This window comes from Mya arenaria, chromosome 13 (assembly GCF_026914265.1).
Source record: "Mya arenaria isolate MELC-2E11 chromosome 13, ASM2691426v1".
Classification (NCBI taxonomy): Eukaryota; Metazoa; Mollusca; class Bivalvia; order Myida; family Myidae; genus Mya; species Mya arenaria.
In genome coordinates this window covers 16,780,350-16,807,957 of record NC_069134.1, presented here as the reverse complement: position 1 = coordinate 16,807,957, position 27,608 = coordinate 16,780,350, and the positions used below count along the sequence as shown (strand labels likewise).

Sequence of the window (27,608 nt, the reverse complement as noted above, 5' to 3'; positions counted from 1 at the left end):
GCATGTTAGTGAGATGACGCTATGTTCATTTTGTACATGTAAAGCAAGACCACATCATGTACGCTAAACAGGATGCCACTTTTAAGATTGTGATAACTCTTAGTCATTTTCTTATGAACAAAAAATAGATTTAAGTCATCTCCGCGTCAGAAACGTAAGTACTTATCACAGTCTCCATTCAGACGTGGGCAGTAAACAATAAATTAAAGTTAGATTAACAAAACCAAGTAGGTACAATGCATTTGCATGTATGCAATACTCGATAAGACGTAGATAATACGCGATGAAATGGACTTATTTGAACTTCAATGCACTTCAATAACGACGGAAAACATGAGTAACTTATATTAAGTGCTTTATATTTGTGCGAAAACAGATCATATGTTAGTTGAGATTGGGAAATCAGCAATCTGAACCTTCTGATGTCACTTGTAACCCTTTCCCCCTTGTTGGTGAATTTTCCTCTAAAAACATTTAGGCATTTTTTGAAAACGACAGTTAATTACTATACGGCAATAAAGTGTTGAATATTATACGTCATAAAATGATAGCGTATTTGTTATTTTGATTGTTTGTACTTGTATTCCTGTGTGTTTTTCTGTAATCATGGAATTCAAATATTCTTAAAAAAATGAAACAACAACATTATTTATGAAACAGGTATTGTTCTGCTGTAATTATTTACAAAATCTATCAAATATATACGAATATTGAAAAAGATAATGGTAGAATTTAGAAAATCCAAATGTTAACGCAATGTTTTTTTAGATAAAAATCCCTAATAGCTGTCTTCTACTAGCAATTCTCTACGAGATTAATGTGTGTGTGTGTGTGTGTGTGCGTGCGTGCGTGCGTGCGTGCGTGCCTGCGTGCGTGCCTGCGCGCGCGTGCGATCGTGCGTGTGTGTGTGTGTGTGTGTGTGTGTGTGTGTGCTGAGTCTTCTCATCATTGGTGTATCACCTGGATCGGTTTCGTGATCATCATCTACAGATTCTTTTTCTTCAGACTCGTCAACGCGTCAGCATGTGGAAAGTCGTTGGAGTAGAAACCTGGTGTAGACAATTGGGAAAGCGGTGCGCAAGATATAAATGGATGGAGGTGCCGGGACTCGAGAGTCGTGTTGGCTAAATATCTCCCTGCAACACACAATTAGTTAACAACATTCGGAATTAGTGTGGCTGTATGATCACATTAGTACCCCAAATATGTCGCATTGTCTTGTTTCACGAATAATACATGTTTTTATTAAATCGTCTGGCAATGAATATAAATAGTTTCAATCAAACCTGTCTTACATCTTCCTTGTGACATAAATGATACTTCAGAGGCTTTGCAAATATAAAACCAAAATTTATATGTGTGACATATAAATTATTTATATTTGCACAGAATATCTGCTGGAGGTTGTATGGCAGACGATTTGTTTTTCATTATCGTATGGTTGTATGTAACTTCAGATCAACCGCGGTTTCGTTTACAGAAGTTTGATTACTAGAATATTTTTACAACATTTAAAATTTGTTTATCCACATACTTCCCCATCTACCCTCCTTTGTTTAGAATTATATGATATGTTATAACATTAGTAGTTCAGAATTATATGATATGTTATAACATTAGTAGTTCAGAATTATATGATATGTTATAACATTAGTAGTTCAGAATTATATGATATGTTATAACATTAGTAGTTCAGAATTATATGATATGTTATAACATTAGTAGTTTAGAATTATATGATATGTTATAACATTAGTAGTTTAGAATTATATGATATGTTATAACATTAGTATTATTGCTTTTTGGACGGACTTTTGGCCCTCCAACTTAATGTCACATTGCCTTGTTTAACTTTACCTAATGATATACATGTATGCTATTTTATAAATCGTTTGGTATTAATTAAAAATGCCAGATCTTTTCAATCCAACCTGTCTTACGTCTTACTCCAGTGGGTGTATACTACGTGATAAATTACGTCATATATGCTACATCGGAAGGCAACATTTTTCTTAAAATGAAGACTTATAAATCAAAGATAACTTTTCTTTTACAACTCCATTCTAAATGAAACAAAGGGCAGTCCATAAAGCTTAATGTGCCCCGCATTAGATTCATTATCGAAATTTGATAAGGTGATTAGTTTCATCAAACGCTTCGACAAAAACGTTTCCAAAATAATGTTTTGACAGTGCTTCGTCAGACGGTCGTATTGTGAAAAGGTTTGTCGAAGTGTTAAAAGAAACTAAACTCTCAATCAAACTCTGGTAAAAAACCGAAGGTATGTCTCTGTAATCGGCGTAGACTGCGCTATGTTTCATTTAAAATGGTAAAGAAATAGTGAAGTTTTACTTTGTTTAAAGGTTTTTTTTCAAATCAAGATATTGCCTTCCGACGCAATTTATCACGTAATATACACACACTGTACTTGTGACATAAATGAAACTTCAGAGATGCACAAATTTAAAATATAGTTATATCATTGTATCCATTTCTGGCACATGAGTTTAAAGACGAAAATATCATGTGGTAATCGTTACATGTCAGATTAAGCATTCGAATAAAATGACCGTTAACACTTATATTGCTTACTACATGTACGAAGGTTTTTCAGGGAGTAAGCGGAATTTGAACATAACAGCTGTTTTTGAAAACATTTGAAATATAAATGAAACCGATGCAATCTACATTGATAAAATAATATAATGAATTTTATCCAATAATGCATCTAGATTTCTGGTACTCATAACAAAATGTATACATAATTGTATTCGTAAATGACTCTGGTCAAAACTATCACAAAATTTTCGAAAAAGGTATAATGTCTTCAATATGATAGCACCCTATTTTAAGGCGATAATTTCGGGCTAAAATAAGTAATGTACGTCTAGAAATCATTTCTTGAAAATTTGAGGTTATCTTAAGAAATTGAAATAGTAAGTAACTGTTTTACGAATCATTGTTCATGTTCGACAATTACGTGGCATTGTAAAGTTTTGGGTGGACCTGGACAAATCTTTAAGGGAGGCACTATATTATATATGATTTATTGTGCAGTATGATACGCTATGAATGTGTGGGAGAACGTCCGTCTAAATGCGGGGTAAAATATTAAGGAACGGTGGAACATTAATCGAAAATATCAGCACCACTGAATAGGTAGAAATAAGAATCTTGGATAGTTTCGGAAACCAGGTCCCAAATTCACAAACCATCTTAATTAAATTCCTTAAAACAAGATTAAGCTTCTATTATTTGAATAATATTCCACCATCTAGAGGTTATTATACTTTAAATAGGAAACATCTTCATGATAATCACAAATGACCATTTTTCATTAATCAAAATCAATTTTAGTATGTATTTTTCTAATTGAAGGTAGCTACTGAAGCGCAAAATTATTTTTCCAAATTATGTTGCTACGCAGGATGTAAGCCAGCAAATAATGGAATTACACGGAATACTTTTTGATAATATCATTAATTTGACAGAAACTGATGAAAAGTTATAAAGGCGCCTTCTTAGAAAAAAATCTGTACCAGATGATATTATATTAAAATAAATTTCAAAGGATGAAATTAGGGTCGAAAAAAATAAAACGTAAAATACCGCCCATACTATTCCCCGTGTTTGTTATATATGCAGTTCTTCACAAAATTAATACAAATATAAAAAAGGTGCTAGTCGTTCCCCACAAAAACGCCTGTCAGTATTATTATAAGTAACATTTGCCGGACATTTGCATAATTGTCTCTAATCTTCCACCCATTTAGGGATATTAGTCAACTCTGAATATAAGGTAGGGGATACAACACACAATTAATAACGGTGCCAAAAGAGCACACACTAAATTCTAACGCTATGGCTTACCTGACGAGGGACTAATGGTCCGATAACTTTGGTAAGCATAATATATTATATCGAAAAATTATTATTCCAACTATTTTGCATGGAAGCGAATGTCGGAATAGCCTCAAAGAATCAGATCGTTATACCATCAATAGGACTCAACATTATTTTTTTTTAAATGATCAAAGGCTTTAATAAATACACACGTTCCGACTTGTGTGAGTCAATGGTGGGATTATTATCATCTTACAAGCTTAGTCGATATCCGCAAATTATCTTTTCTGAAAAAGATAATGACGTTGTTTTCAGATAGTTTGACGCGACAGCTATTTATAAATAAGGAAATATATGACATTTCTTAATCGTCAAACAAAAAAAAATAATGTTAGTCTTGGCATAATATCTGACATATGCACTTTGGTTAACAAATACAGGTCACTACTATTGCCGATTTCATCTTGCATAGTGTAACACGTTCGAAGTCAAGCTGGAAATGCACTGTCCATAAAACCGCTGAGCAGACAAAATTTACTTTAAGGCGGGAAAGATCCACACGTGAAAGGAATTTCAGTTCTACTGTTCAAAAATCTTTTTACCCAATTTAACCATGTGCTGTGTGGAAAATATTCGTTCGTAGTTGAAGCTTGCGCACTTCATTGCTAATTTGTGGTTAAACAAGCCCTCTTTTTTGCAATCCGTGTGTTTAATTTGTATACGCGTATTCTTTTACAAACCCGAAATAGATGTTTTTCCTTATCCATTCACAGCTGCAGTACGTCAGAGTAGTTTTAACTAAATGATTCGACCATTTTCAGAAGTTTTGTTTTAGGAGTTACTTAAAAAAAATTAAGGCTCATTTCTATTGTGGTCAAATCTCCCGTGAGCGGAGGATATATTGAAATTAATTAATGAACTTAATTTGTAACCATTTACAACTTTTTTACAACAGGTTTTGGCAATATTTTCTGGTTCTGAAGTGGTGTGTTTAAATTTGGGGAAGTAGCTACAATGGATTTTAAAGTAATTCTTAATGTCAATTGAAATTTTCACTCCTTAGCATGCAGTGAAAATATCAAAACCGCGCATGTTTTCCTTTGAATCTTCTGCGAAGGGAAGTAACCGTTGTGCTGACATGTGCACTCAAATTTCTGTTGTCTGCTCCCATCAAAATAGACGTGGAATAACAAATGAAAGCTTTAGAGATATTTTAGCAAAGAGAAATGTTAACATTTGCAAAAATATGCATGGTTTCACTTGTAGCAGTTTTGGCAAGATGGTGTGTATCTTTGGGCGACTATTCAGGTAGGAAAATAGCTTGATCAAGTTGATGTAATTTCGGACAAAACTAAAAATGCGATTTGTAATAACTGAGGCAACAATCGCAAGGAAATTTGATGGACGATGTTATAGTTTATAATTTGCTGTAACTATCAGGGGCGTAGCTTCCTGTAGGCCGCGGCCTACACATATTTCAGAAAAACCGAAAAAATAAAGATGCCATATCTGCAATAAAAACTGAAGCCATAGGAGGGTGAGTAGTCATTCTAAAATGCCGTCCAGGCTTTTTTTTTTACTGATGGTTAGCCTGGTCCAGGCTAACCATCATTAAAAAAAAACCTGTACGGCATTTTAGAATGACTAGGAGGGTGAGGGGCTAAACTATGAAATTCCGACAAATGCTCTTTAATTTATAGGAAACCTGGTATTGCAAATATATCATTTTCCTTTGCTCTAAAATACATTTTCACGCGGCATTAATGTTCCGTATAGAATTTATCGGAAGTTGCATACCAGTAGTCTGCGCGTTTACGCCGTAAATTAAACATTTCCAATCGGCTTGGTAAAATGTTGCGGGCGCTTTATTATTTGAAATTGTAAATGATCTGGTGCCAATATTGCAGAACATAGTCCTTTGTATCCTGATTTCGATAGTCTCCCTTTGACTTTAATAGATGAAGATACCAAACAACAATTGCTAGAAGGAACTTGGCAATCATGCCTCCAGTACCAGTTTCCACCCGAGTGTCCAAACTATGATGGACACAGTTCAGGACATTGGATTCTTGTTCAATTATTCAGCAAATCGTCTAGCAGCGTTCCAGGACAAGCTTTCTAGAGAAGTCGCAACGAAAGAGGAAATGTTACGGCGCACTAAGTTTCGCTTGTTATGTGAAACACGATGGTTCAGTCGTGCGGACGCACTCGAAACGTTCCAAAATGCGTTCCGCTTAGTGGTCCACGCACTTGAAACTATTAATGAAGACGGAGACGAGAAGGCCGGCCAGTATTTGCCCGCTGTTCTGCGCTTTGAATTCATTATCTCACTTTTAGTGGCGCAACACATTGGGTACTACCATGAACCTGACAAATCTTCTTCAGAAGGAAGGCAGTGATCTACTACACGCTGTTGAAGAAACAAACATCATTGTCAAATTGTGCAATGACTGGAGTGCTGATCCTGATGTGTAAAATGGACTGTACATGAAAGCAACGGATATAAGCTCAGGCATCGACATTCAACCATCAATGCCAAGAAGAGTTGGTCGACAGCGAAACAGAGCAAATCCTGAGGTGCAAACACCATCTGACTACTTCAGAATAACCTTGTACAATGTCTTCAAAGACAGATACAGTGCACAACATTTATTGCCTTCAAAATTGGAAATTCTGCAGGACGATATGCTGCCATTAATTTATGCTGCTTAGGCCCCTGATCGCCACGAAACATTTGACACATTTAAAACAGAATGGAATGTGAGATGGAGCATCGCAGCCGCAAGATACCACGAAGTAGACCAGCAAGGTATTTTATCCGCGCATATTTACAATACATGTATTCGAGGTTCTTCTTACTCTGCCACCTACATCAGCCTCTTGTGAAAGGTCGTTTAGTGGAATGAAACGAATAAAAAACTTCCTGCGAACGACAATGAAAAGCGACAGGTTGTCATCCTTGGCCCTAATCCACAACCACAAGAGCATGATCATAAGATGTTGACCGCGTCATCAATGTGTTTGCGACGCGAAAATGCCGGAAACTAGAGTTTTTTTAATGATCCCGGAAAGTCAACTGTGCTGTAGAAAGCGACATTATATAATTATGGCATTGTTTGTGCAAATACACATGATTAACTTAGATTTTGGCAACAAAAGGCATTAATATTGATTGAAATTTAATTAATAAAATGTTCAATGTTTTACTTCTATGGCCTGTCTTCTTTAGCTAAAATATGTACAAAATTAATATGAGGTAAAACATAATGATATTGTTGCTCTCTTTAATGTTTTTACAAGGAAATATACACCAAAATGCACCTACAATCACCTAGCTCAGCAAAATTACCGGGGATGGGGAGCATGCCCCCGGGCCCCCTAAAACGTGGCCTACACATATATTTTTGTCAAGCTACGCCCCTGACCATGACATTTTTTTCAAAGACAAATTAATCATTAATTATCCAATTGATAAAAGTTAGACCTAAGCCTAAGGCTAATACCAGTGCATCAGTCAATTGTAACCATGCCCCCCTCCCCCAAGGTCCAGGGAATAGCGGGGGTTTTGACTTTTGGTCCAGCCAATCCCAGGTAAAATAACCATCCTAAGGGGACAATCTGCTGGTAAAATCCTCGCACAAAGACACCGCATCCCGGGGACATAAGTAAGGCCTATAATAATGTACATATTTAAAGCCTACATTTTGATCTTGTTAAACTCTGTAAAGATTGGCTAAAACGCAGACAAATCCCGTTAAAAGAACAAACATTTCCTGGCATAAAGCCACGGCCTATTCCCCACTATTGCACAAAAAACAAAACCATTGCATTCACTCAGCACTGCTGGGCCACCCTGAGGTAAAAACATATTTCCTTGCTTTCCCTCCAGACCTGGGGGGTTGTGGTTTCAATTGACTGGTGCAAAGTCCAAAAAAGTGTACCGGGACAGATTTTTTTACCATTTCTTATATGGAAAATGCTTAAGAATCCTGTTTTGAACATCTGTGACATTAGACATAGACTATTTCTTACGGAGATAATTGAATGATCAAAATGGCAAAAATATTCCCAGGCTTATACATAATGATTGGGGAACTGTAACAAGTACTGAATCACAATAATATTATTTTTTATACTATTATTCTTTTTATCTTTTTTGAAGGGAGCCAACTGTGCCTGTACTTCCCTATATTTGCCAAATCTCAACTTTACTCAACATTTTATGTCTACCTTGGAGTAATACTATGACAATATCCATTTTTAAGAAAATGTGCGCCTTTATTGTATATTTTTTGCCATTTCAAACCCTCAAATATTTTTGCCATTTTAACCCGAGATGCATAACACTATCCACTATTTCACTCATATTTTCCATGTTATCAAAACGCAGAATCCGCCATTGACATCATCAAATCAACACTTTGACCTTGGAAACACCATATATCTAGTTCAATACCTTCAAATTGGTAGTTTAACATCGAGAATTTGATGGAAAAAATTTCCATGGAAAAGACAACAACATGACTATGTGTGGAATTGTTTATGTTCTATCTGGTTTATGTTCTATCTGCCAGGTGCAGGAAAGCCCCCAATGTTTGGAGATTATGAGGCTCAGAGACACTGGCAGGAGGTTGCTGTTAATCTCCCAGTACAAGAATGGTATGTGACAGGCAGAGTTGCCATTTCTGGGCAATATTTGGTTCAAATAAGGTCATATTTCCATGCAAAAAAATGTGTTCTTAAACTTAAATTTCATTTTTTCTTTCTTTTCAGGTCAATGAATATGTTATAATAATAAAAATAGATGTTGAAAACTGATTTTGGCAAAGGCGAGATGTTTGACCTACTAAATAAGTTTAAGTGTGATATAAACAGTGTTTGCCTTTTAAGGAACAAACCTCAGCCAATGAAAGTATTTTTTTCATACAATATTTGTTTATTTTTAAGAAAAATGAGAGAATGGTTATAATCATTAAAAGTCAATAATTGACTGTTCAAAATGCATCAAAGAATGCTATAATACATATTAATATATAAATTATATGACATTTTTAGTTTTTGAACTTGAAAGCTTTTGGAGATTAACCGTATTAAGATATTTTATGTAACTTTAAAAAAAAATGAAGCAATTCATGTAGGACATTGTTTTGCAAGGTGAATTGAGAATGATTTATGGTGCAGGTACAAGAACTCTTCACGGAATGACCTGATGTACTGGGGTCTGGATTACCCCCCTTTAACTGCGTACCACAGCTACTTATGTGGGCTTGTGTAAGTGGAAATTTTATAATCTGTTGACATTCTTATTATACAAATATAATTAATTTTACCATAAAAAGTACATCTTAAAGTCTAATGCAAACTATGGCAATAGGCACATCTATGAGGGTATGGATAGAGGAGAAAAGGGTGTTTCTATAAAGGAAAGGGTTAATCTGAATTTAAATTTGCATTCATTAAAAGCATGTTGTTTAAAATTAAAGGAAAGCATGTCTGCTATCTCATCCCCTCCTGAGTAGCAGCTATGATAGATAGTTGATCATTATATATATATATATATATATATATATATATCATTTCATACCTTCAGAGCCAAGTACCTCAAGCCGGATTGGGTGGCCTTGAACATTTCACGTGGCTATGAGAGTTATGAACACAAGCTCTTTATGAGATATTCTGGTGAGATTGCTAAAAAGTACCTTTTTATTCAGTTGGTTTTCTCTAGGTGTGTGTATGAAATTATTATTGTCGTAATTTTCATTAAAACTTTGTTTACAAGTCTGTTTTCATTTGTAAATTAAAATATTGATCAACAATAAAGTTAGTTCTATCTGTGTATTAAAATATTGTACAAAATACTCCTTTACAAAGTTTAAAAATACAATCTGGAATTTTAATTAACAAAAGTTAAACAATATTTACAGTACAATGTTCACCGTTCAATTTTATTTAGTACCTTAAACTAAGCCAAGTGTTGTGAATGTTGCAGTGCTGTTGGTGGATGTTTTCATCTTCTTTCCTGCTGTTTATTGGACGTTTGCAGCACGGAAACCTCATCTCACAGACCAGGATGCCTCAGTTAGTAGTTTCTATGTGTACATGTACTTAAGTTCAACAGCATATGGCATATGCTGGTAATGTATTGAAATCAGTTCATGATTCTTGTTTAAATTGCTACTTTGAAAAATATCTGATAGCTCACCTCAGACTTTGATTCTGGATTACTGTAATACTAGTATAATAAAATATTTAAGCTTTATCTAAAATCAGTAAGATTCTCTTTAGAAAAAAACTGTTTCTTTGGCAATTGTACATGTCCATCCAATTCAATTACATTTACAGCTTTTTTGACTGTACATCAAAAAGACTTACATAGTTATCACACAGGGCTCGAATTAAGACTCGCATGTTTGTAAAATTTGCATGAAATTTGCCTATGCTTGAAAGAATACAGCAAGTGGATTTTAGTACAATTATTTTGTGTTGTTTTTTAAAATGATGCACATAATATTAAAGTGAAGCTGCAGCCTTTGCATTGTAATGTTATTTACTGCCATGATCAGATAAATTATCTGCTAAAAATTTGCATTATATGATTAAATTCTAACCCTGTCATATGAAAACTGTTGTACAAATAACTTGTGGTTGTGTTTCAGGTAAAGTCCTACCTGTTGATGCTTCTGTACCCAGGGCTGATACTGATTGACTATGGGCATTTTCAGTATCCTTATGTTAAACAGTAGCGGCTGTATACATATTAAAGCAGCTTCATTTACATCTTCCTTGCTACGGTAGACATTAGAAGACTACTATAGGTTTAGGATACTCACTCATATAATGAAGGTTAACACAGTCTATATCAAAAGTTTAAAAGCTCAGAACTACTTAAAAGTGGTCGTAATTATAACACAATATATAACCAATAAAAATGCCATTTTCCTTATTCTTCAGCAAATAAAGGTATAAAAACGTGACCTTCCATTCTCCATTCTATGATTTACTATCTTTACCTAGAACTAAGATACAACTGTGTGAGCCTAGGGTTAGCCCTGCTGGCAGTGACTAGCCTGGCAACGAACCATGATGTCCTGGGATCAGTGTTGTTTTGTCTGGCCCTCAACTACAAACAGATGGAGCTCTACCACGCCATGCCTTTCTTCTGTTTCCTGCTGGGAACATGCTTAAGAGACATTCGCAGAGGAGGGTAGGCATATTTGAAATGAAAGGTGTCCTCAATCAGCTTTAGTAATACATTTAATGGTCGCTTTTACTTTTCTAAGCTCCAGTTCTTATTTTGCAGCAGTTTATGAATCTGCCAATAAGTCTAATATATTTTAATTGCAATTGGAATAGTTGCTTGCCACATGTGTTTGACATACCAAGAACGTGTGGCGCGTGCACAAGTCCCTACCCCTAAGGTCAAGGTAACACTAAAGTGACTTTAATGTTTGTATACAAAGGAATGCTGCATATAAGGACATAAGAGTATAGGTGGTCGTGTCCATACTGTAACTTTCTCTTGTATGGACAGATTTTAAAATAACTTTCCACATGTGTTTGACATATCAAGACAATGTGTTACATGCAAGACCCTTGTCCCTATCACAGTAAGTGTTTGCTTACTTTGGAATGCTGCATATAAGAACATTGTGTATCGATGGTCATGTCCGGGCTGTAACTTTCTCATGAATGGAAACTGTCCTGCTAGATCAAATAAACCAGATACAGATCAAAGAAAGTCCATTGTCATTTGTTATAACTGGTGATTTCAACCAAAACGTGCATTTTCACTGTGTTTCCTCTGCATTGTTCAATTATTTGAATAATTTATTTCAATAAAATCAACTTGTTTATTGAAAATTAAATTGATTTTGTATTTATGTCTTATCGTTAAGTAATACTGTTTAAATCCACACTTCTACATGACCTACTTTCATAAGGGCGTAGGTCTTTCAGTGGTGGCCAATTCATTGTGTTCTCGACCTACTCTTTTCTGACATATTATAACCCCCATTTCTTCATGTTTATTGCAGCTTCTGGCGACTTGTACAGATAGGTTTGGCAGTGTTGGCCACGTTCGCTACCTGCTGGGCACCATTTCTCCTGGACCTTGACACAGCCAAACAGGTTCTTAACAGGCTCTTCCCTTTTGCTAGGGGAGTGTTTGAGGTGAGCTGCAAAGTCTTACATGTATTATTGAGTGTGCTGAATTCAAGATAAATGTGAATTTTACAGCTTGATCTTAATGTTGAATTAAATGTAATTATTTTCAAAATCTTTGATTGAATTCAAAGGTTGTCTGTAGAAAGGCTCAGTCAGTGTCTTATGTATATCATATAACAGTTAGTCACACATGTAATATATTATATGATTGTCATTAGGTATATGAATCATTTGACACAATAAGTGAATGCCTGTAATACAATAAGTAAATGTCTGTAATATGACAATGTTTTATTTCCATCTCAGGAAAAGATGTCTATGTATAGTGGTGCCTTTAGTGGATTCTTACTCATCCACATTTACATTATATCTTTATAACAAAGGAAACAGATATATATTGTTTGATAATGATATGTTTTATTTGTAACATAAACCTGTTTGCTACCCCCCAGGACAAAGTGGCCAATGTGTGGTGCTCCTTGTCTGTGCTTATCAAGTGGAAACAGATGATGACCCTGGAACAGATACTCAAAATGTGGTCTGTTCTTGTTTCTTTAAATTTTTTGTCTTAAAAAAATAATCACAGTATTGTGAAAGCCTGTTTTATTGTTAGAGGTGTCATTGTTATCATTTTAGTTTAAACTTTATTTATTTTATGATTGTGAAAAAAGTTATGTTAACTTACACTAAATCACTCTCATTGGCACGATGTTGCACAAGAGTGTGGTCTTGTGTTATAGGGGACCTGGAGAACTAGGAGAACCAGAAAAAACCTACTTGTCCAGCTTGGTGAGCACCAACCAAACTCGCATGCACCCAGGCCGAGAATCAAACCTGGGTTGCCTTGGTGATAAGCAAATGCACTAACTGCTGTGGTAACCAGGCAACCTACTTTCAAAAGTTGGCAATAACTTAAAATCTGCTGAAGTTTTGAGTATGCAGCATGGAACACATTTTCACGAGGAACACAAGTGTGCAGACATACATAGCAAGTCCCATAACTCTAGATAAAATATTTTTAGAGTATGACCCCTGAACCACTGAGGGAAATGACTGAACATTGGAAGTGTTCTTGTTTTATTACTTTCATGTATTGCAAAAAGAAGTTATACATGTGACTATGATTGAAAAATGAAAAGTTTCTGTTCTTTACAGCCTTTGTGTGACAGGAGCGTGCCTTCTCCCCTCGTCTGTAGATCTCCTGTGTAGACCTTCATTCACCAAGTTCAGATATGCACTGGTAAGTCCTCTTTGTTATTGTTTTAGCTAGTTAAGATATGTTTGTTCATGCCTTGTTCTTTTGTATTATTAAAATCTTTGTAACAAGTTCAAACTTAACTCTCTAGATCTATGCACATTTTGAAGAAATCGTTAATACTTTTTAACACTTATTTTATTGTATCTTTTTTATTACAGGTGAATTCATCTCTGGTGTTCTTCCTGTTTTCATTCCAAGTTCATGAAAAGAGCATTCTTATTCCAGCATTGTAAGTTTTCTCTCACAAGATGTCTTTATTTTCGCCAATTTTCTTCTACTTCTATGTAAATGAATGATAATTGTGTTATCACTCTGCTATCATAATATTATGCTTCTCACAAATGTTTAACTTTAAACTATTTAATATTATCTTTAAATTCATTATATGAATAATTGTTGCTGGTGTTCTCATGTACAATGTATTGTTTCAAATCAGTTTTTACAAGAACAATATACATGTACTTCTCAATATGCATGTAAATGATGTCAAATTCTGAATGTATGGTCTTCATGTTTCAGAATAGTGTGTACATTGATACCTGATTGTCCATTTTGGTGCTTCTGGTTTTTGCAAGTGTCCACATTCAGGTAGGTGTATCTGTTAAGTTTGCCTGATATGTCATACAACAATCCACTAGGTTTGAAACAATACTTTCTACAATTTAAACTTTGGATTGAAACTTGCTCATATATGAATTAGTTTATCATGAAAAGTAAGGGAAAATAATTTCAAGTCAGACAAAGTTTAAACATTAATAGAAATAAGTTTCTCATTACTAACAGAACCATGTTTTTGTACATGTACAGACTAAAACATATATCTTTCTATTAAAGCATGCTACCTCTGCTGGTTAAGGATGGTCAGCTGGTACCGTACATAGCCTTCATGCTCCTCTATCCCCTCCTGTTCAACGCCTTCAATCCCATCCGCCCAGACACAGCCCCACCCACAGACACACAAGTCTGGGTCAACATATTTGTAAAGCTGGCTGTAAGTGGATAATTCTTTCTGTATAAGCAATTATTTGATCATAACAGTCATTGACATAAGACTGTTGGATGAATGAGTCTGAATTTCTAACACAAGTATTTGGCTATAAATTCTGAAAGCCCTTGGCTGGTATTCATAAAACATCTTAAGTCATCTTAAGTCATTTTTGATATGCTGTGACAACTTACCATTATAATATCTGAAATACTTCTTTTTTCAATGATTTAATTGAAAATATATACTTAATGTTAAGAATAAGAAAATATGTATAACTTTTTGTTTAATTTTGACCATGAACATTTTTGGATTTTGACAAATTAACAAATGATTTAAGATATTTTTTTAATACAGGCCCTGCTTTATAAAATTCAGAATTGCTTCAAACACTGCCATTAAGCCTTTTATGCACTTAATTTTATTTGATTGATGTTTGTTGAGTATGTTAAATTGCTACAAATTATCTGTTTGTTTTATTTGAATACATTTTACCACCATTATCATATCATGAACATAATTTTAAATTTATAAGTGTAAATTTATTTTAATATTTTGTCCAATGTTTTATTCCAGTTCTGTATCTCATGCGTGGGCCAGGTATTCCTGAGTCTCGCCCTGGTGATATTCCCTCCTCCGGCCGGTCTCCCGGACCTGTTCCCGCTCGTGATCTCCGTGTTCTCGTGCGCTCACTTCCTGCTGTTTGCTGCATACTTTCACTACTGTCAGTTTACAGCAGGAATCAGTGTACACCATTCACATAAGACAAAGGCAGCCAATGGGAAAAATAGCAAGACTGTTAGTAAAGCTATGAATAAAGCTACAGTGGAAAACACTACTAAACATAAGAGTATGGCCAATAAACTTAAGTTACGGAAAAAGAAGCATGATTAATGCTTGGACATTCCTTCATTGTCCCTGGTTATGTACATTTTATGTAAGTGCTCAGGCTTTAAGCCAAAGAGTTATGGCAGGATGCTGCACCCTGTCCTTTTTGGTAGTACCCTTCTGTCCTCATTGAGACCAGCATGTGCACCCTTGTGCTTTCTTAGCATGAAATGCTTAAAATAATGAAATATTTCTTTGGTTTTGATTTAAACTTAAAAGAAAAAGTATACATTTGTACAAACTTGATGTATATGGTAATTTGAAACTTATATTATTAACACATTTTTTTATATATGAAAATCATAATGTTTAAATTCTTTACCGTCAGACAGAATGTGCCCTTTTTTCCTGTAGCACCCACTCTCTCTTTTCTACAGCACCCTGTCCTCATTACAAGGTGGCAAAGACCCTACGTGCTGATACACATGGTGTTATAGGAAGGCATTAAAACTTATGACCTTAAGTCCTTTGATATAGATTGGTAGTGAAGCAATGGTATGATTGTTATTGTATCATACGTCTACATAGTATATAATGTATAGACTAAACGGCATTGTGTACATTTTCCTTTGGTGCATAGCAGGGAATACAATTATCAATATATCAGATATTGGCCAATTGTTCAGAACTTTGTTAAAGTTAACAACGTTGTTAAAGGCATCTTTGTTAACTTCAAAATGTGAACTGTTTTAGGATTTGGTCATATATTTGCTGCTAATTTGCATAAAACAAGTACAGCTGAAATAGTTGTCTCAAACTCAAAAATACTGCAGATCACATGTATATCCATCCAACATGCAGTGCAGAAACAATTTTAAAGTTAACAATGATGACGTTAACAACGTCTGTTAAAAAAGTTCTGAACGGCCCATTGTTTATGTGATGCTTGTATTATTGTGTACGTATTAAAGTGAATTGTTTTATATTATTTCATGTTTATTTGTACAAAACATTTTACTAAATCATTCATGGTTGAAATAATGCAATATATATTGTTAACATTTGAAGGTTAAAACAGCAAAGTTATGCATTACTATTTCCTTTTGGAATTAAAAGTTGTATTTTATTCTTTTAAATTGAGTATATATGTTAGTGAAATTTAACATATACCAGATCATAAAGTTGAACCAATACTGGCTTGTTGATATACATGTTGTATATATTCCATGAAATACGAGTGTCCAAAACTGATCACCTGGTAATTCTTTGAAATTACTGTCATGTTTTAAATTATTACATAACATATTTACCGTGCTATGAAAGCACTGTCTGTTGGAATTGACAATTAATGTTATCATCTACATTCTTATGAAATAAAGGTTGATTACATTGACCGATGATTGAAATGTTGGTTATGACAATGCGCAGGTAGTTGGTTTTCAAATTGACAAGGTGGTGGTGTGTAAGCTTATTTATACTCGCACTCGGGCCTTGCCCATTCGGCGAGTGTTCCGTTAAGATTGTTAGTCAGAATGTAACCCTGGTTAGAGTTACCCTGGTTCTTTAACGTGCACCAGTGTATAGCACTCTCACACGGGACCCCCATTTAATGTCCCTCCCGGAAGACGATTAGTATTTTAGCTCTACAGGTCAAAGACCAAAAGAGCTTATGCGATGGTAATGTGTACGTAGAATGTGCGTCCGTGCGTGCTTCAGTGCGTCTGTAAACAATTGCTTGTGAACGCGATACAGTCTTCAGTTTTGATTGTATCTCGATAAAACTTGTACAGTATTTAGATATCCATCAGAGCTTGGGTCCTTTCGAAAACCAGCCAGAAATGCTATTTTTAGCTGACCTATTTTTAGCCAAGTCTGCATGAGCGAATTTGCCTATTTTTAGCGAAGTTTACATGTAAAGTCAAGTCTAGGATAAAAGGGAGACAACTTGCTTTTATGGTTCTGCAGTTGATTTTGTGAATTACTCTGCCTTGTTCTTGTTAAAAGGCCAAAGGCCATTTTTAAGTTCTATGGCCAAAATGTCTGTAATTCGCGCATTCATCTTAACAAAATTGGTTGTGAATGTTTGATCAAATTATGCCCCCGGGGTCATAACTGGCTACGCCCCAGGGTTCACAGGTTTGGTATTCTTAAATTGGGAAATGTTTTAAAATCTTTTTGAGTGTTTGCGCATCTATCTAAGCACAATTGCTTGTGAATGTTTGTTCAAAGTATGCCCCTGGGGTCATTACTGGCCATCCTACGGGGTTCACAGGTTTTGTATACTATTGGGAATGTTCGAAAATCTTTTTGTCTGAACCAGCTATGCAGACACTTGCTATTTTGAATAAGGCATAATTTAGTGGTCTGCTACCATGGTTGTTGAAATTATGCCCCTGGGGTCAAAACTGGCACTGCCTCTGGGGTCACAAGTTTCCTAGAGACTTATATAAGAAATATTTTCAAAATATTATTGTTTCAAACCACAATGCTTATACCTTTGATATTTGTTGTGGAGCATCATGTGATGACTGTCTAGCAAAACAGTTGAAATTATGCCCCTGGGGCCAAAGCTGGCCCCACCCCTTTTGACCAACTTTTTAATTTTTAAAGCTACAGAAATGAAATTTCGACCATGAGTACAGTTTTGAAAGTATTTTATTTTGTCAGATGATCTTTACTTGGCACATAATAAAATAGTTCATGAATCTGCTTACAACACTTTCTGTCCTCAAATGTTGAACGTGCAGCGTTTTCAGGTAACCCAAACACAAAACATGAACAATATGTTTGTTCCCTTTTACCCATACATACATGCTCTGGATTGAAAATGACCACAAGAGCCATGCCAGTAGAGCATAGGCCCTTTTGGGCCTCTGGTTTTAGTGATGCGACGGGGAATCGAACCTGCGACCCCTGGATTGATAGTCAAGTGTGTTACCACTTGACCACGGATCCGCCAAATAACTCAAATTAACAAAGCACCAAGGGCATTATTTGTATTGAAATTAATCCATTCGGAACACCTTGGCCAATTTTCATCGAAAACAACCTCGGATGTATGCCGGTACATCAGATGTTGTTCGTAAAATTTTAAATAACAGCTTTAATTAATTGTAATGTTTTAACGTGTATTACCTTCAGTTCAAATTGATTGTCAGTGAAGTATATTAATGCATAAATGATTTACAAGAGAAAAGTCAAAGTTTTTACTGCTAAATTGAAATTACAAAGCGATCTACTTGCAGCGTAGTTAAATGTAAAGATTTCTGACATTGTTAACCGTCCATGTACACCCGGGGTTGTTTTCGATGGAAAATGGCCGAGGGTTTCCGGATGGAAATTAATCAAAAGTTATGTTTCTTGGATTTTGACACCCTTGTATACATGAACGTTTACGAAGTTCATGGTGTTGATGCTAAGCTAGTGTGATCGGCCACTGTCCGTTGTCAACATGTTGCTTGGGTATATTCTAGCAGCCACTTTTTCAGCAATCCATCTTCACAAAATTTGGACAGAATAAGTGTCTTAAAGACATAGGTCGGGTTCGGTTATGAATTATGGAAAAACGAAGATCTTTACACTCTAACCTGGCCGTAGTAATTGGTAATTGTCGTGTTTTGGAAGTAACATGAATATTTGCACCTATATGAAACCGAACTAACATGAGGGTTCATGAGTATAGTTTCACGCGACACAAAACTTTTCAGGCCGTCAAGTCGAGGTCTCTAAACATCCTGCCGTTTGAATCCATATTCAAAGTTAACGTTTGAACAATGATGATTACTTACTTTTTGCACAAAAAAACCCGTTAATCGATCTAGATGACCGAGACTACAATATTGTAAATTATTACCCAGTATTATCTATTTGTGGTTATACTGGTATTTTAATACGAAAGCGAGGCCAGAAGTGACATCGCATCTTCTCGATTATGAACAAAGCGTAATACATATGTCTTCCCTTCATGCCGCATTTCTTATCCTTTTTATTCTTCTCCGTATTCTTCATTTTCTCTGACAAAATTTTGTCTTGAACATACCTCAACAACTACTTGAATGAATTGACTGAATCGTGGACCATTGATATATATACATTGATGTTAAGTTGTGAACCTTGCAAGAATAGTTTCTATCGGGCACTTTATTGCAAAGTTTGTTTCACCATAGTCAGTTTAGGAAATACAACACAATTTACCATACATTTAAATAACAAAATGTAAAGAATTCCAAAACAGAAATGCGTATATGTATATCTTATCTTTCATTTAAGATAACAAAAGTATGTAGTCAATAACATTAAAAAGTCAGTACTTTTTCATCTACGTGAAGTAAAAGTAAAGTAAAGTGTTTGTTTATTATAGTGTTACCCCTCTTAGTTAAGGGCCAGCCCGTTGGGCTTATGAGTCACCTACATTCGTGAACATCTTTACCCCGATTCCTTATCCCAAATGCCAGGCGCCTGGCAGGAGGGCAATCGGTACCCCTCGATTTAACTAGCTGTTGGGTCGGCAACCGGCCATGTCAGAACAAGCCCCTTGTGAGACTCGAACCTTCGACCTCCCGCTCCGTAGGCGGACGCCTTTACCACAAGGCAACGGAGACGGTAATTTATTATTTTATTGAAGTAAACAAGTGCAGGTACACACAATGAAATACATGATGATGCTACGTATTGTTTGCTAGTAACAACATATCTTTTATATTAGTACATTGATATGTATATTGGATATTTTAACACATAATTTACTATTAAATTGCTCCATTTAACTCAACTAATTGGTTTCTATTTCATCGTTTTACAGAAGATATTAACAGGGTATTTAAATTGAAGGGTGAAAGTGATCTAGGTGACCGTCTCGTCTCGTAGCAAAGAGTTTGTAGGTTCGATCCCCACCAGGGGTAATTTCGTGGCCTATCAAAATGGACTCAAATATTGGTTTCTACCCAGGAAACGAACTCGAGAGTGATTCTATCAGCTTTTCGCTGTAGTAACAATCGAGCTAAAAGATATAAGTATTTAATATAAACTAACTGAATTTCATCAATTTGAAATGTAGAAGAAGAATTATTTAAAAAATAATATATATATATATATATATATATATATATATATATATATATATATATGTAACTCTTACAACCTTGCCGGTATTGCACAATAATACACTAGCTGGGTTTCAATGGTTGGATTTATTCTTATGAAGTTATACACGAATGTAAAACGTCCTGAAATTAACAAAACAATACTGAAAGTATGTGATTACAAATATTAAAGAACCAAACAATTTAAATATAAATATACAAAGTTAAACCTATTTTATAAGTAAAATTGGTTTCTGTGGCTCTATTTACAATTTGAAACAGTTACTGTTCTTTATAGAAACGCAAAGCAAATAACGACAACATCTATCTTGAACAACAACAACAACAACAAACCTTACATGATCCAAATATTTTAGGAAGATACTCTGGATATACTCTCCAAAGTACAAAACTATTAACTATTAACTTCTTGGCTAATCAAACTATATGTATGATGTCTTGCTAAAATATGTACCTCTCAACCGTTCATATCAAAAACATATAACAATACAAATCACACCATAAATATGGTAAATTTTAAACCCTGATAAAAAGCACATTCCTGTGTTGTATTTTAGCCCTTTTTAATCAAAAGTAGTACTCAACAAAGTCGCTTGATCAAAATCAAGTTAAATCAGATCTGTCAGCTGATTATTTACTCCTGATACTCTCAACTATCCAATCTGATAGGAATCATACCAGACAGGTTTTTTTCCTAACGCTAATGGATTTTCTTGGAACGGGTATAGGTGGTGAATTTGGTGGATTATCTCCTTGCTTATTTCCATATCTGTCCTCCTCAGATTGAATGGCTTGATCTTGAAGAACCTCATCTCTTTAATTAATATTTCCATTATCTTCTTCAACATCTGTTACAGCATATAACTAGTTCTTTTTCATGACCAGCCGGTCTTTTCTCAGATAAATATGTGGTAACATATTCATTTTCAGATGGCTCTTGTTCTTCATATTCATTTTTTGTCTCTTTCACGTTTACTGGTGCCTTCAATACAGTTTTCATACTTAATTTTTACTAGGCTTAGGTTTTGGTGGACTTGGCCTTGCCTTTACGCTATACATAACTTCGTTTGTATCTTCATTATCATCTATAACTTCTATTGGAAGTAACTGATTCCTGTGAAGCTTTCTGTCAATCAAATCTTCTGATCTTTCTACATAAACCGGTATTTCTGCATTTGGCTGTTCCATCAGTAGGTATCTTTGTTCTTTAGATTTATCAGAATGTTTGTGTTTTCCATAAAAGCAAAGCCGAATGTAACTAAGAATTCATTCCATACTGCAAGAAAAACATCTTAAGCAATGCCTCTGCTGCGGTTTTTGCTGTTTGATCTGTTGTGGCAAATGCTACTGAGTACTTTGTATAATGACCTGTTATCATTTATCAATGATTCATAGGTGTTCCATCATACAAAAAGTATTAATTTATGTTTATTGAAGCAGCTGGCAGCACATTTATTAATGGTGATGCATTCAACGAATGGAATATTGCTTTAAAAAGGTCACTCATGTCACTATCGACTCTTTCAATCGTTGTTGTGACATGAAGGCAGTATCAGAATATTTTGCGTCATGGGCGAGAAAAATATATCAAAATTGTAATCACAGAGCGGCAACCCAACGCTGGCCTGTAGCTTCTAGTTTAGCTGCTGTCCAGATATAGGTGAGATGATTACTAGCTTTATAAGAAAAAATAAAATTGCATCGAACTTAAGCAAAAACTTTATTCTACAGGACTGTACATATATTACATTTTAATCACACATAAAACAATCATTTTTTACATAGCAAATAATCATAACTCTGTAAGATTCACTTCGTACGGAAATGACGTACTGTTAACGAACACTAATGAAATTACGTCAGCGTAAGCGCTTGTATGCTAGTTAATGTTTTTTTAAAGATTGCCCTTGAAATTCAATACATATTCTGTGTCAATCTATCCACTTTTTAAAAATTTCTGCGTACCACCCCTTTTCGTAGCTGCTTACCGCCGACCTGACGGCAAATTTCATTTCTTCTTCAGGTTCAAATCTGCGACCTCGTAAGTCCAAAAGCGCCAGGTTGGGACTTTAAGGCGGATAATGCAGTCTTTCATACCCCCAAAATCTATTGTTAGAAATGTGTCTTCAGCCCGATGTGCAGGGGCGTGGTCTTGGTGAAAGATCAAATTTCGCAGTCTGGACGTTTCTTTCTCAATGCGTTCGTGAGATGTCGCTATAGGGCTTAAATGTCACAAACATATGATTACTCAATATGAACCCAAATCATATCATAAGAAATGCTTGGAATCAATTAGAAATACATAATTGTCAAAATGGTATATATATTTCCATGGCTTAATCCAACACATCCGCTATATGGTTTCTGTCGATCTACCGAAATGACGGGCTGCATTTTGTCGCAACTGCCACTATCCTGTTGTTTTATTGTCAGTTTTGTCGTCACGACCGTCCCGGAAATGCTTGTGCCAATCAAATACGAGTGTCCTGGAATATTAACGTAATCCACTCACCAGATTTATAAATTTCCACGTGTCCGTTGGTGTCATTCCCGCTCTAGCACAGTATTTAATGTCTCTCCGTTGATACGTTCGCTCTGATGACGTTGACGTTTCTACTCCAGCGATTTCTTCCATGGCTTCAAACAATTCATATGAACTAAATAATTTTTAAGCGATGATGTTTGCTTATGGCGTGTGTTAAGAAATGACGTTGATGTGACGTTATGTAAATTCACATGATAAAACGGCGCCAAAATATTGCATATCTAGCGTTAATAACAGTGAAAACAATTTGGTAATCGTTAATAATTCAAAGTGATCCGTAGAGTATGTTATATAGTATAATAAACATATTTTTCTATCAAAATATGTATGCTATGTTATTAATTTTGCTTACAAAATGTAAAAATGTTGATAGGATTTATGTGTGACAAGTATTGTCATATTCAGACGTCAAAATAATACAATATATATATCTTGCACCTCGTACAATGAATTTGTTTTCAATCAAGTAACAATTTGATCGACAATAGATGCATGTATGCAATTATATTAAATGCATTTATGGCCGTGTTAAGAAAGAAAACAGGACGAAACAAAATAGTTGAGAAGCTCTTCATATGCCAGTGGTTTTTCAAACGAAATAAAATACATTGATTACACAAATAAGCGAACCCCAGTGTTTTGACTTTTTCATATGTTGAATTTTCGTTTAATTTCGAATGGCAAATTAATAGTTTTGAATATCTCAACGTACGCTTCAATATTGCATGTGTAGGAATCGCTTTTCCAAGGATGTCTTGTAAATGTAAAATGTTATTTGGTTATAAATTTGTCAATCGTTTAGACATCACAAACTTTCAACTTCGCATTCAATAACAATTTCTTTTAATTGTATGATTTCTAAAATGCACCATATTACTTTTGTCAATATTAACAACCATTTTATTTGTAATACACCAATTGCACAATGAATTCAACATATATTGGAAGTATTCCTCATTTTCTGCTAGTAAAACTAAATCATCTGCATACCACAAAATTGAAACTTTTTCTCCAGCAATATCAACACCTTTATTGCAGCTCTTAATAAGCAAAGCTAAATCATTAACGTAGATATTAAATAATACAGTTGATAGAGAACACCCTTATCGTATGCCAGAGTTAACAGTAAACCAGTCTGTTGCATAGCTATAAACCCGAACACATGAAAAAAACTTTTGCATACAAAGATTTTACTGCAATTGACAGTTTGGTAGACAAACCTATGCCACTGTTATATGTCACGATGCAAAGATTTCGTATTCAAAGCTAACCATAATTTCCTTATACACATTTAATACTGAATTTTTCATTATATCATCTCTCCAGTTTTGCATATAACAATCATATAATCTTTGTTTTAAGCTCAGTAAAAATATATCTTTATCAACTAAATGAGCCTGTTCCCACACCTCACCAAAACCATATATATATATACAACAAGTTTTTCACATTTGACAACCAGTTATTTTTGTTATTCAGTAAATCATTCAAGGAACATACATATAATGTTTTCATTATGCAATTCTCTGAACACAGCAAATTAAACCAGTACTTTATTATTCTATAATATATATTTATGAATAGCGGGCGTCGTCCCAGTTCACCATAGATAGCAGCATTACTTGCAGACAATTTGCACCTAAAATTCGTTTACAGAAACGCAAATGTATACGCTCAATTTCGTTGGATTTTGTAAAACCCCAAACTTCTGATGAATAGTTGAGTATAGACACTACAAACTCATCACACAATTGGCCTTTTGTCTTCGCTGTAAAACTAAACTCTTTTTAATTGAACAACAACACGTTTAAGGCCTTTCCACCTAATAGATGTACATTTGAATTGAATGACTCATAACGATTTAAAATCGTTCCTAAATAATTAAATAACGTTGTCTACAATCTCTAGAGAAGTGACACCATACATCCAGTATTCATCATTTCGTAAACGACCGCGACGTCTAAACACAATAATATTTGTTTAATCAATATTTACTCTTAGTTCCCATATATCACAGTATGCATTAAGATTGTCCAAACTGCGCTGCATGTCTTCTACTATTTCGGCTAGAATCACCATATCGTCAGCACACAACATTAAAATAAGACTGATTTCCTCAACTGTAATTCCACTATCAATGTTTGACTGTAAATATAGTTCCAGGTCTTCTATGAAGATTGACCAGAAAAGAGGCGAACAAATATCACCTTGCTTTAAACCGACCGATATTTCGATAAAATCTGAATATTGATTGCAATGTTTAACTTAAGATCTAACAAAAGCATACATAGATCTCACAGTTCTCAGGGATATATCGTTTATATTCGATGCTTTTGATTTTTTCAATTATACGTATCTAATATTTGCTGCCAATGTTTTTGAATAGCTTTTTAACTGCTGATTTAAAAATCCAAATATTATAGAATTTTACATTAATTTAACAAATATATCTTATTTAATTAAATATTTCATAAACATATAACCCAAAATTTAATCTGAATTTACCTTTTACTTTCAAATATCGATTACACCATACAATTTGTATTCTTATTTCTAGGATATTTGCATTGTTGCATAAATGCAATAAAAGCTTCAAAAACAAAAACATATATATCTGCCGCGAGTTGTTAAATAATACACATTCAACGGGCTCAGGAAATTTGCTAGATAGCGAGTCGTATATATATATCATAATACGATTATAATTAAACAAACTTCATCAAGTCCATAATTGATTTACAGCAACAAAGACATGCCCGTAGTGGATATACTATTGCCCATCATTGCCATCAAGGAAATCATTACCTTTTTAATATTCATTTAATTTTCATTTTCATTGTCTTGAGTTTGGGAAATATTGAGAAAGGCTCGGAGGAAGTGTAGATAAAATATCCACGGTTCTGGTACGGTGTATCTATGACCAGACCCGACTGATCTTATTTAGAAACACCACAAATTGTCCATAGACAGTTATTTGAGAGTTGCCTATCGCAAGACTGAAAATGAGACTGAAATAGTGGAAGCCAATCTGCCCCCAAAACCCCACTAAATACTAAACATAGCATGCCGTTTTTTTGCGAATACGCCGGCATTTGGTGTTTTGCACATAATAAAATGACAGTATAGAGGCTAAAACAAAACATAGCACAGCGTAGCAATACATATACTGATATTGCGTTATAAAGAGCCAAGAACATTTAAAGCATATTGCAGATGTGGAACTGAAGATCGAGTTGTGTTTTACCTTCACCATAAATTGCATAGAGCATCTTGAATGCGTTTTTATCAATATGCTTATAATCATTCAGTTGTATTCGATATTCTGATATTCGCTTTATGTAATTTTCAACAAGTTAGTATATATATATATTATATTAATATAGGTTTAAGCGAGTGTTTTGCATAGTTGACAAATTGTGTGTTGATTGTTTTACTTTTGTTTAATATAAGGCAAGTGTATTAGCAGAATAAAGTAATTGCGCATGCAACAATATCTTTTCGTAATACCAAAACAAACCATTAAAAAGAAAATTAAATGATGACAACGTTGTGAAAAGGGTGACATCTTCTTATGTAATATCAGTCAATATGTTATCAATTTGTATTAAGATAACTACAATGCATAGTTGCTTTATTCCGAAAGTATACCACAATTGTTTAGGAATAATATGAGTATAAAACTATGATCATTTACCTATAAACACTGTGTTGAAATGTGAATTTAGGTTTTGTTTTGTTGTGTTTTCTTTAGCCATACTATTTCAGCATTGGTATTGATGAGATATGTATTGGTAGCATATATTGAATACAGGACAGTGTTCGAAATTGAAAAATACCTATACATGATGCCATTATAACATTAAGATGGAAACAGAAAATAAAATACTGTCCAAGCAATAAAATTTTGTATTCAACCCATTTGGCCAAAGCCATTCGTGTGTGCAAACCTTCAAAGACAAGTACATTTTTATTAACAATTTCCTATCGAAATTCACGTTTGTAGTTTTTAGAACACAACGTAATTCAAAGTAAAAATCAATACTAAAGATTTAAAAACAGAAACAGTCTTTTTCGTGGTTTCAGCACGGTGGTTCATTAACTTTAAAGCTGCACTCACAGATTTACCACTTTTTACAACTTTTTTATTTTTTGTCTTGGAAAGAGCAAATTTTTGCGTAAAAATCTGCAAATCAATGATATAAGATTGCTGACAAAAGATCAGATCGCAGATTTTCATATTTCCGTTCGAAAATTGATGTTTTATGGCTTAAACCGTTACTAAAGGTTTAAGAAAATGCATAAGACATTAATTTTTGAACTTAAATATAAAAAAAATGCGATCTAATTTATTGTCAGTAGTCTTATACAACAGGTTTCCATGGATTTTAGCAAAGATTGGCTCGTTCCAAGACAAAAAACCCCCAAAAGGTTGTCAAAACGTTCAATCTGTGAGAGTGCAGCTTTAAGGCCTACGTGTTATTTATTTCGCTTTAAACTGTAAACATAACATTTTGATAGATTTTTCATGAATGTTATCGATTTTATTTAAATAGTTTAAACATGCGATCATTGATTTTTCATCAATAATGACAGCTAAATATCGCGTAGTTTGACATTAACAACTTGTTTAACAAGTAGAAAATTGCCGAAAACCTTAAAATGTACGAATGACGTATAGGAAGTCCTCAATATAACATTTCTTGCGGTGATTAGTAATTTGTTTACATTTTTTTCGACTGTTGGTTGGTTGTTTATTTAATTCATTCGTCATGAACGGGCCTGAAACTTCCGTTGCGTCATTACCAATGGAGATGACCAGATTAAGTTGGTTTGGGCTATATAAACAAGCATCTCCGTTTGGCCATCATCATAAGTTTGCTAATA

At 34.4% G+C, this 27,608-nt stretch overlaps 1 protein-coding gene across 1 annotated transcript; it reads left to right on the top strand.

Moving 5' to 3' along the window:
- Nucleotides 1-4,728: 4,728 nt before the first annotated feature.
- LOC128213106 (dolichyl pyrophosphate Man9GlcNAc2 alpha-1,3-glucosyltransferase-like) lies at nt 4,729-16,270 on the top strand. The gene is made up of 14 exons (XM_052918628.1): nt 4,729-5,151; nt 8,418-8,502; nt 9,025-9,114; nt 9,434-9,522; nt 9,833-9,921; nt 10,500-10,564; nt 10,865-11,047; nt 11,877-12,012; nt 12,459-12,544; nt 13,162-13,246; nt 13,423-13,493; nt 13,784-13,852; nt 14,099-14,255; nt 14,826-16,270. The coding sequence occupies exons 1-14, from the start codon at nt 5,070-5,072 to the stop codon at nt 15,141-15,143; spliced, it is 1,605 nt and encodes a 534-aa protein (XP_052774588.1). The 5' UTR covers nt 4,729-5,069; the 3' UTR covers nt 15,144-16,270.
- Nucleotides 16,271-27,608: the final 11,338 nt, after the last annotated feature.

What these genes read in the sequence shown, in the direction of transcription:
- LOC128213106 (XM_052918628.1), top strand. Translation starts at nt 5,070, where the DNA reads ATGTTAACATTTGCAAAAATATGCATGGTTTCACTTGTAGCAGTTTTG. An exon ending in TCACAGACCAGGATGCCTCA is followed by an intron (nt 9,922 to 10,499) that starts GTTAGTAGTTTC and finishes GTTGTGTTTCAG; the next exon opens with GTAAAGTCCTACCTGTTGAT. An exon ending in AGAGACATTCGCAGAGGAGG is followed by an intron (nt 11,048 to 11,876) that starts GTAGGCATATTT and finishes TGTTTATTGCAG; the next exon opens with CTTCTGGCGACTTGTACAGA.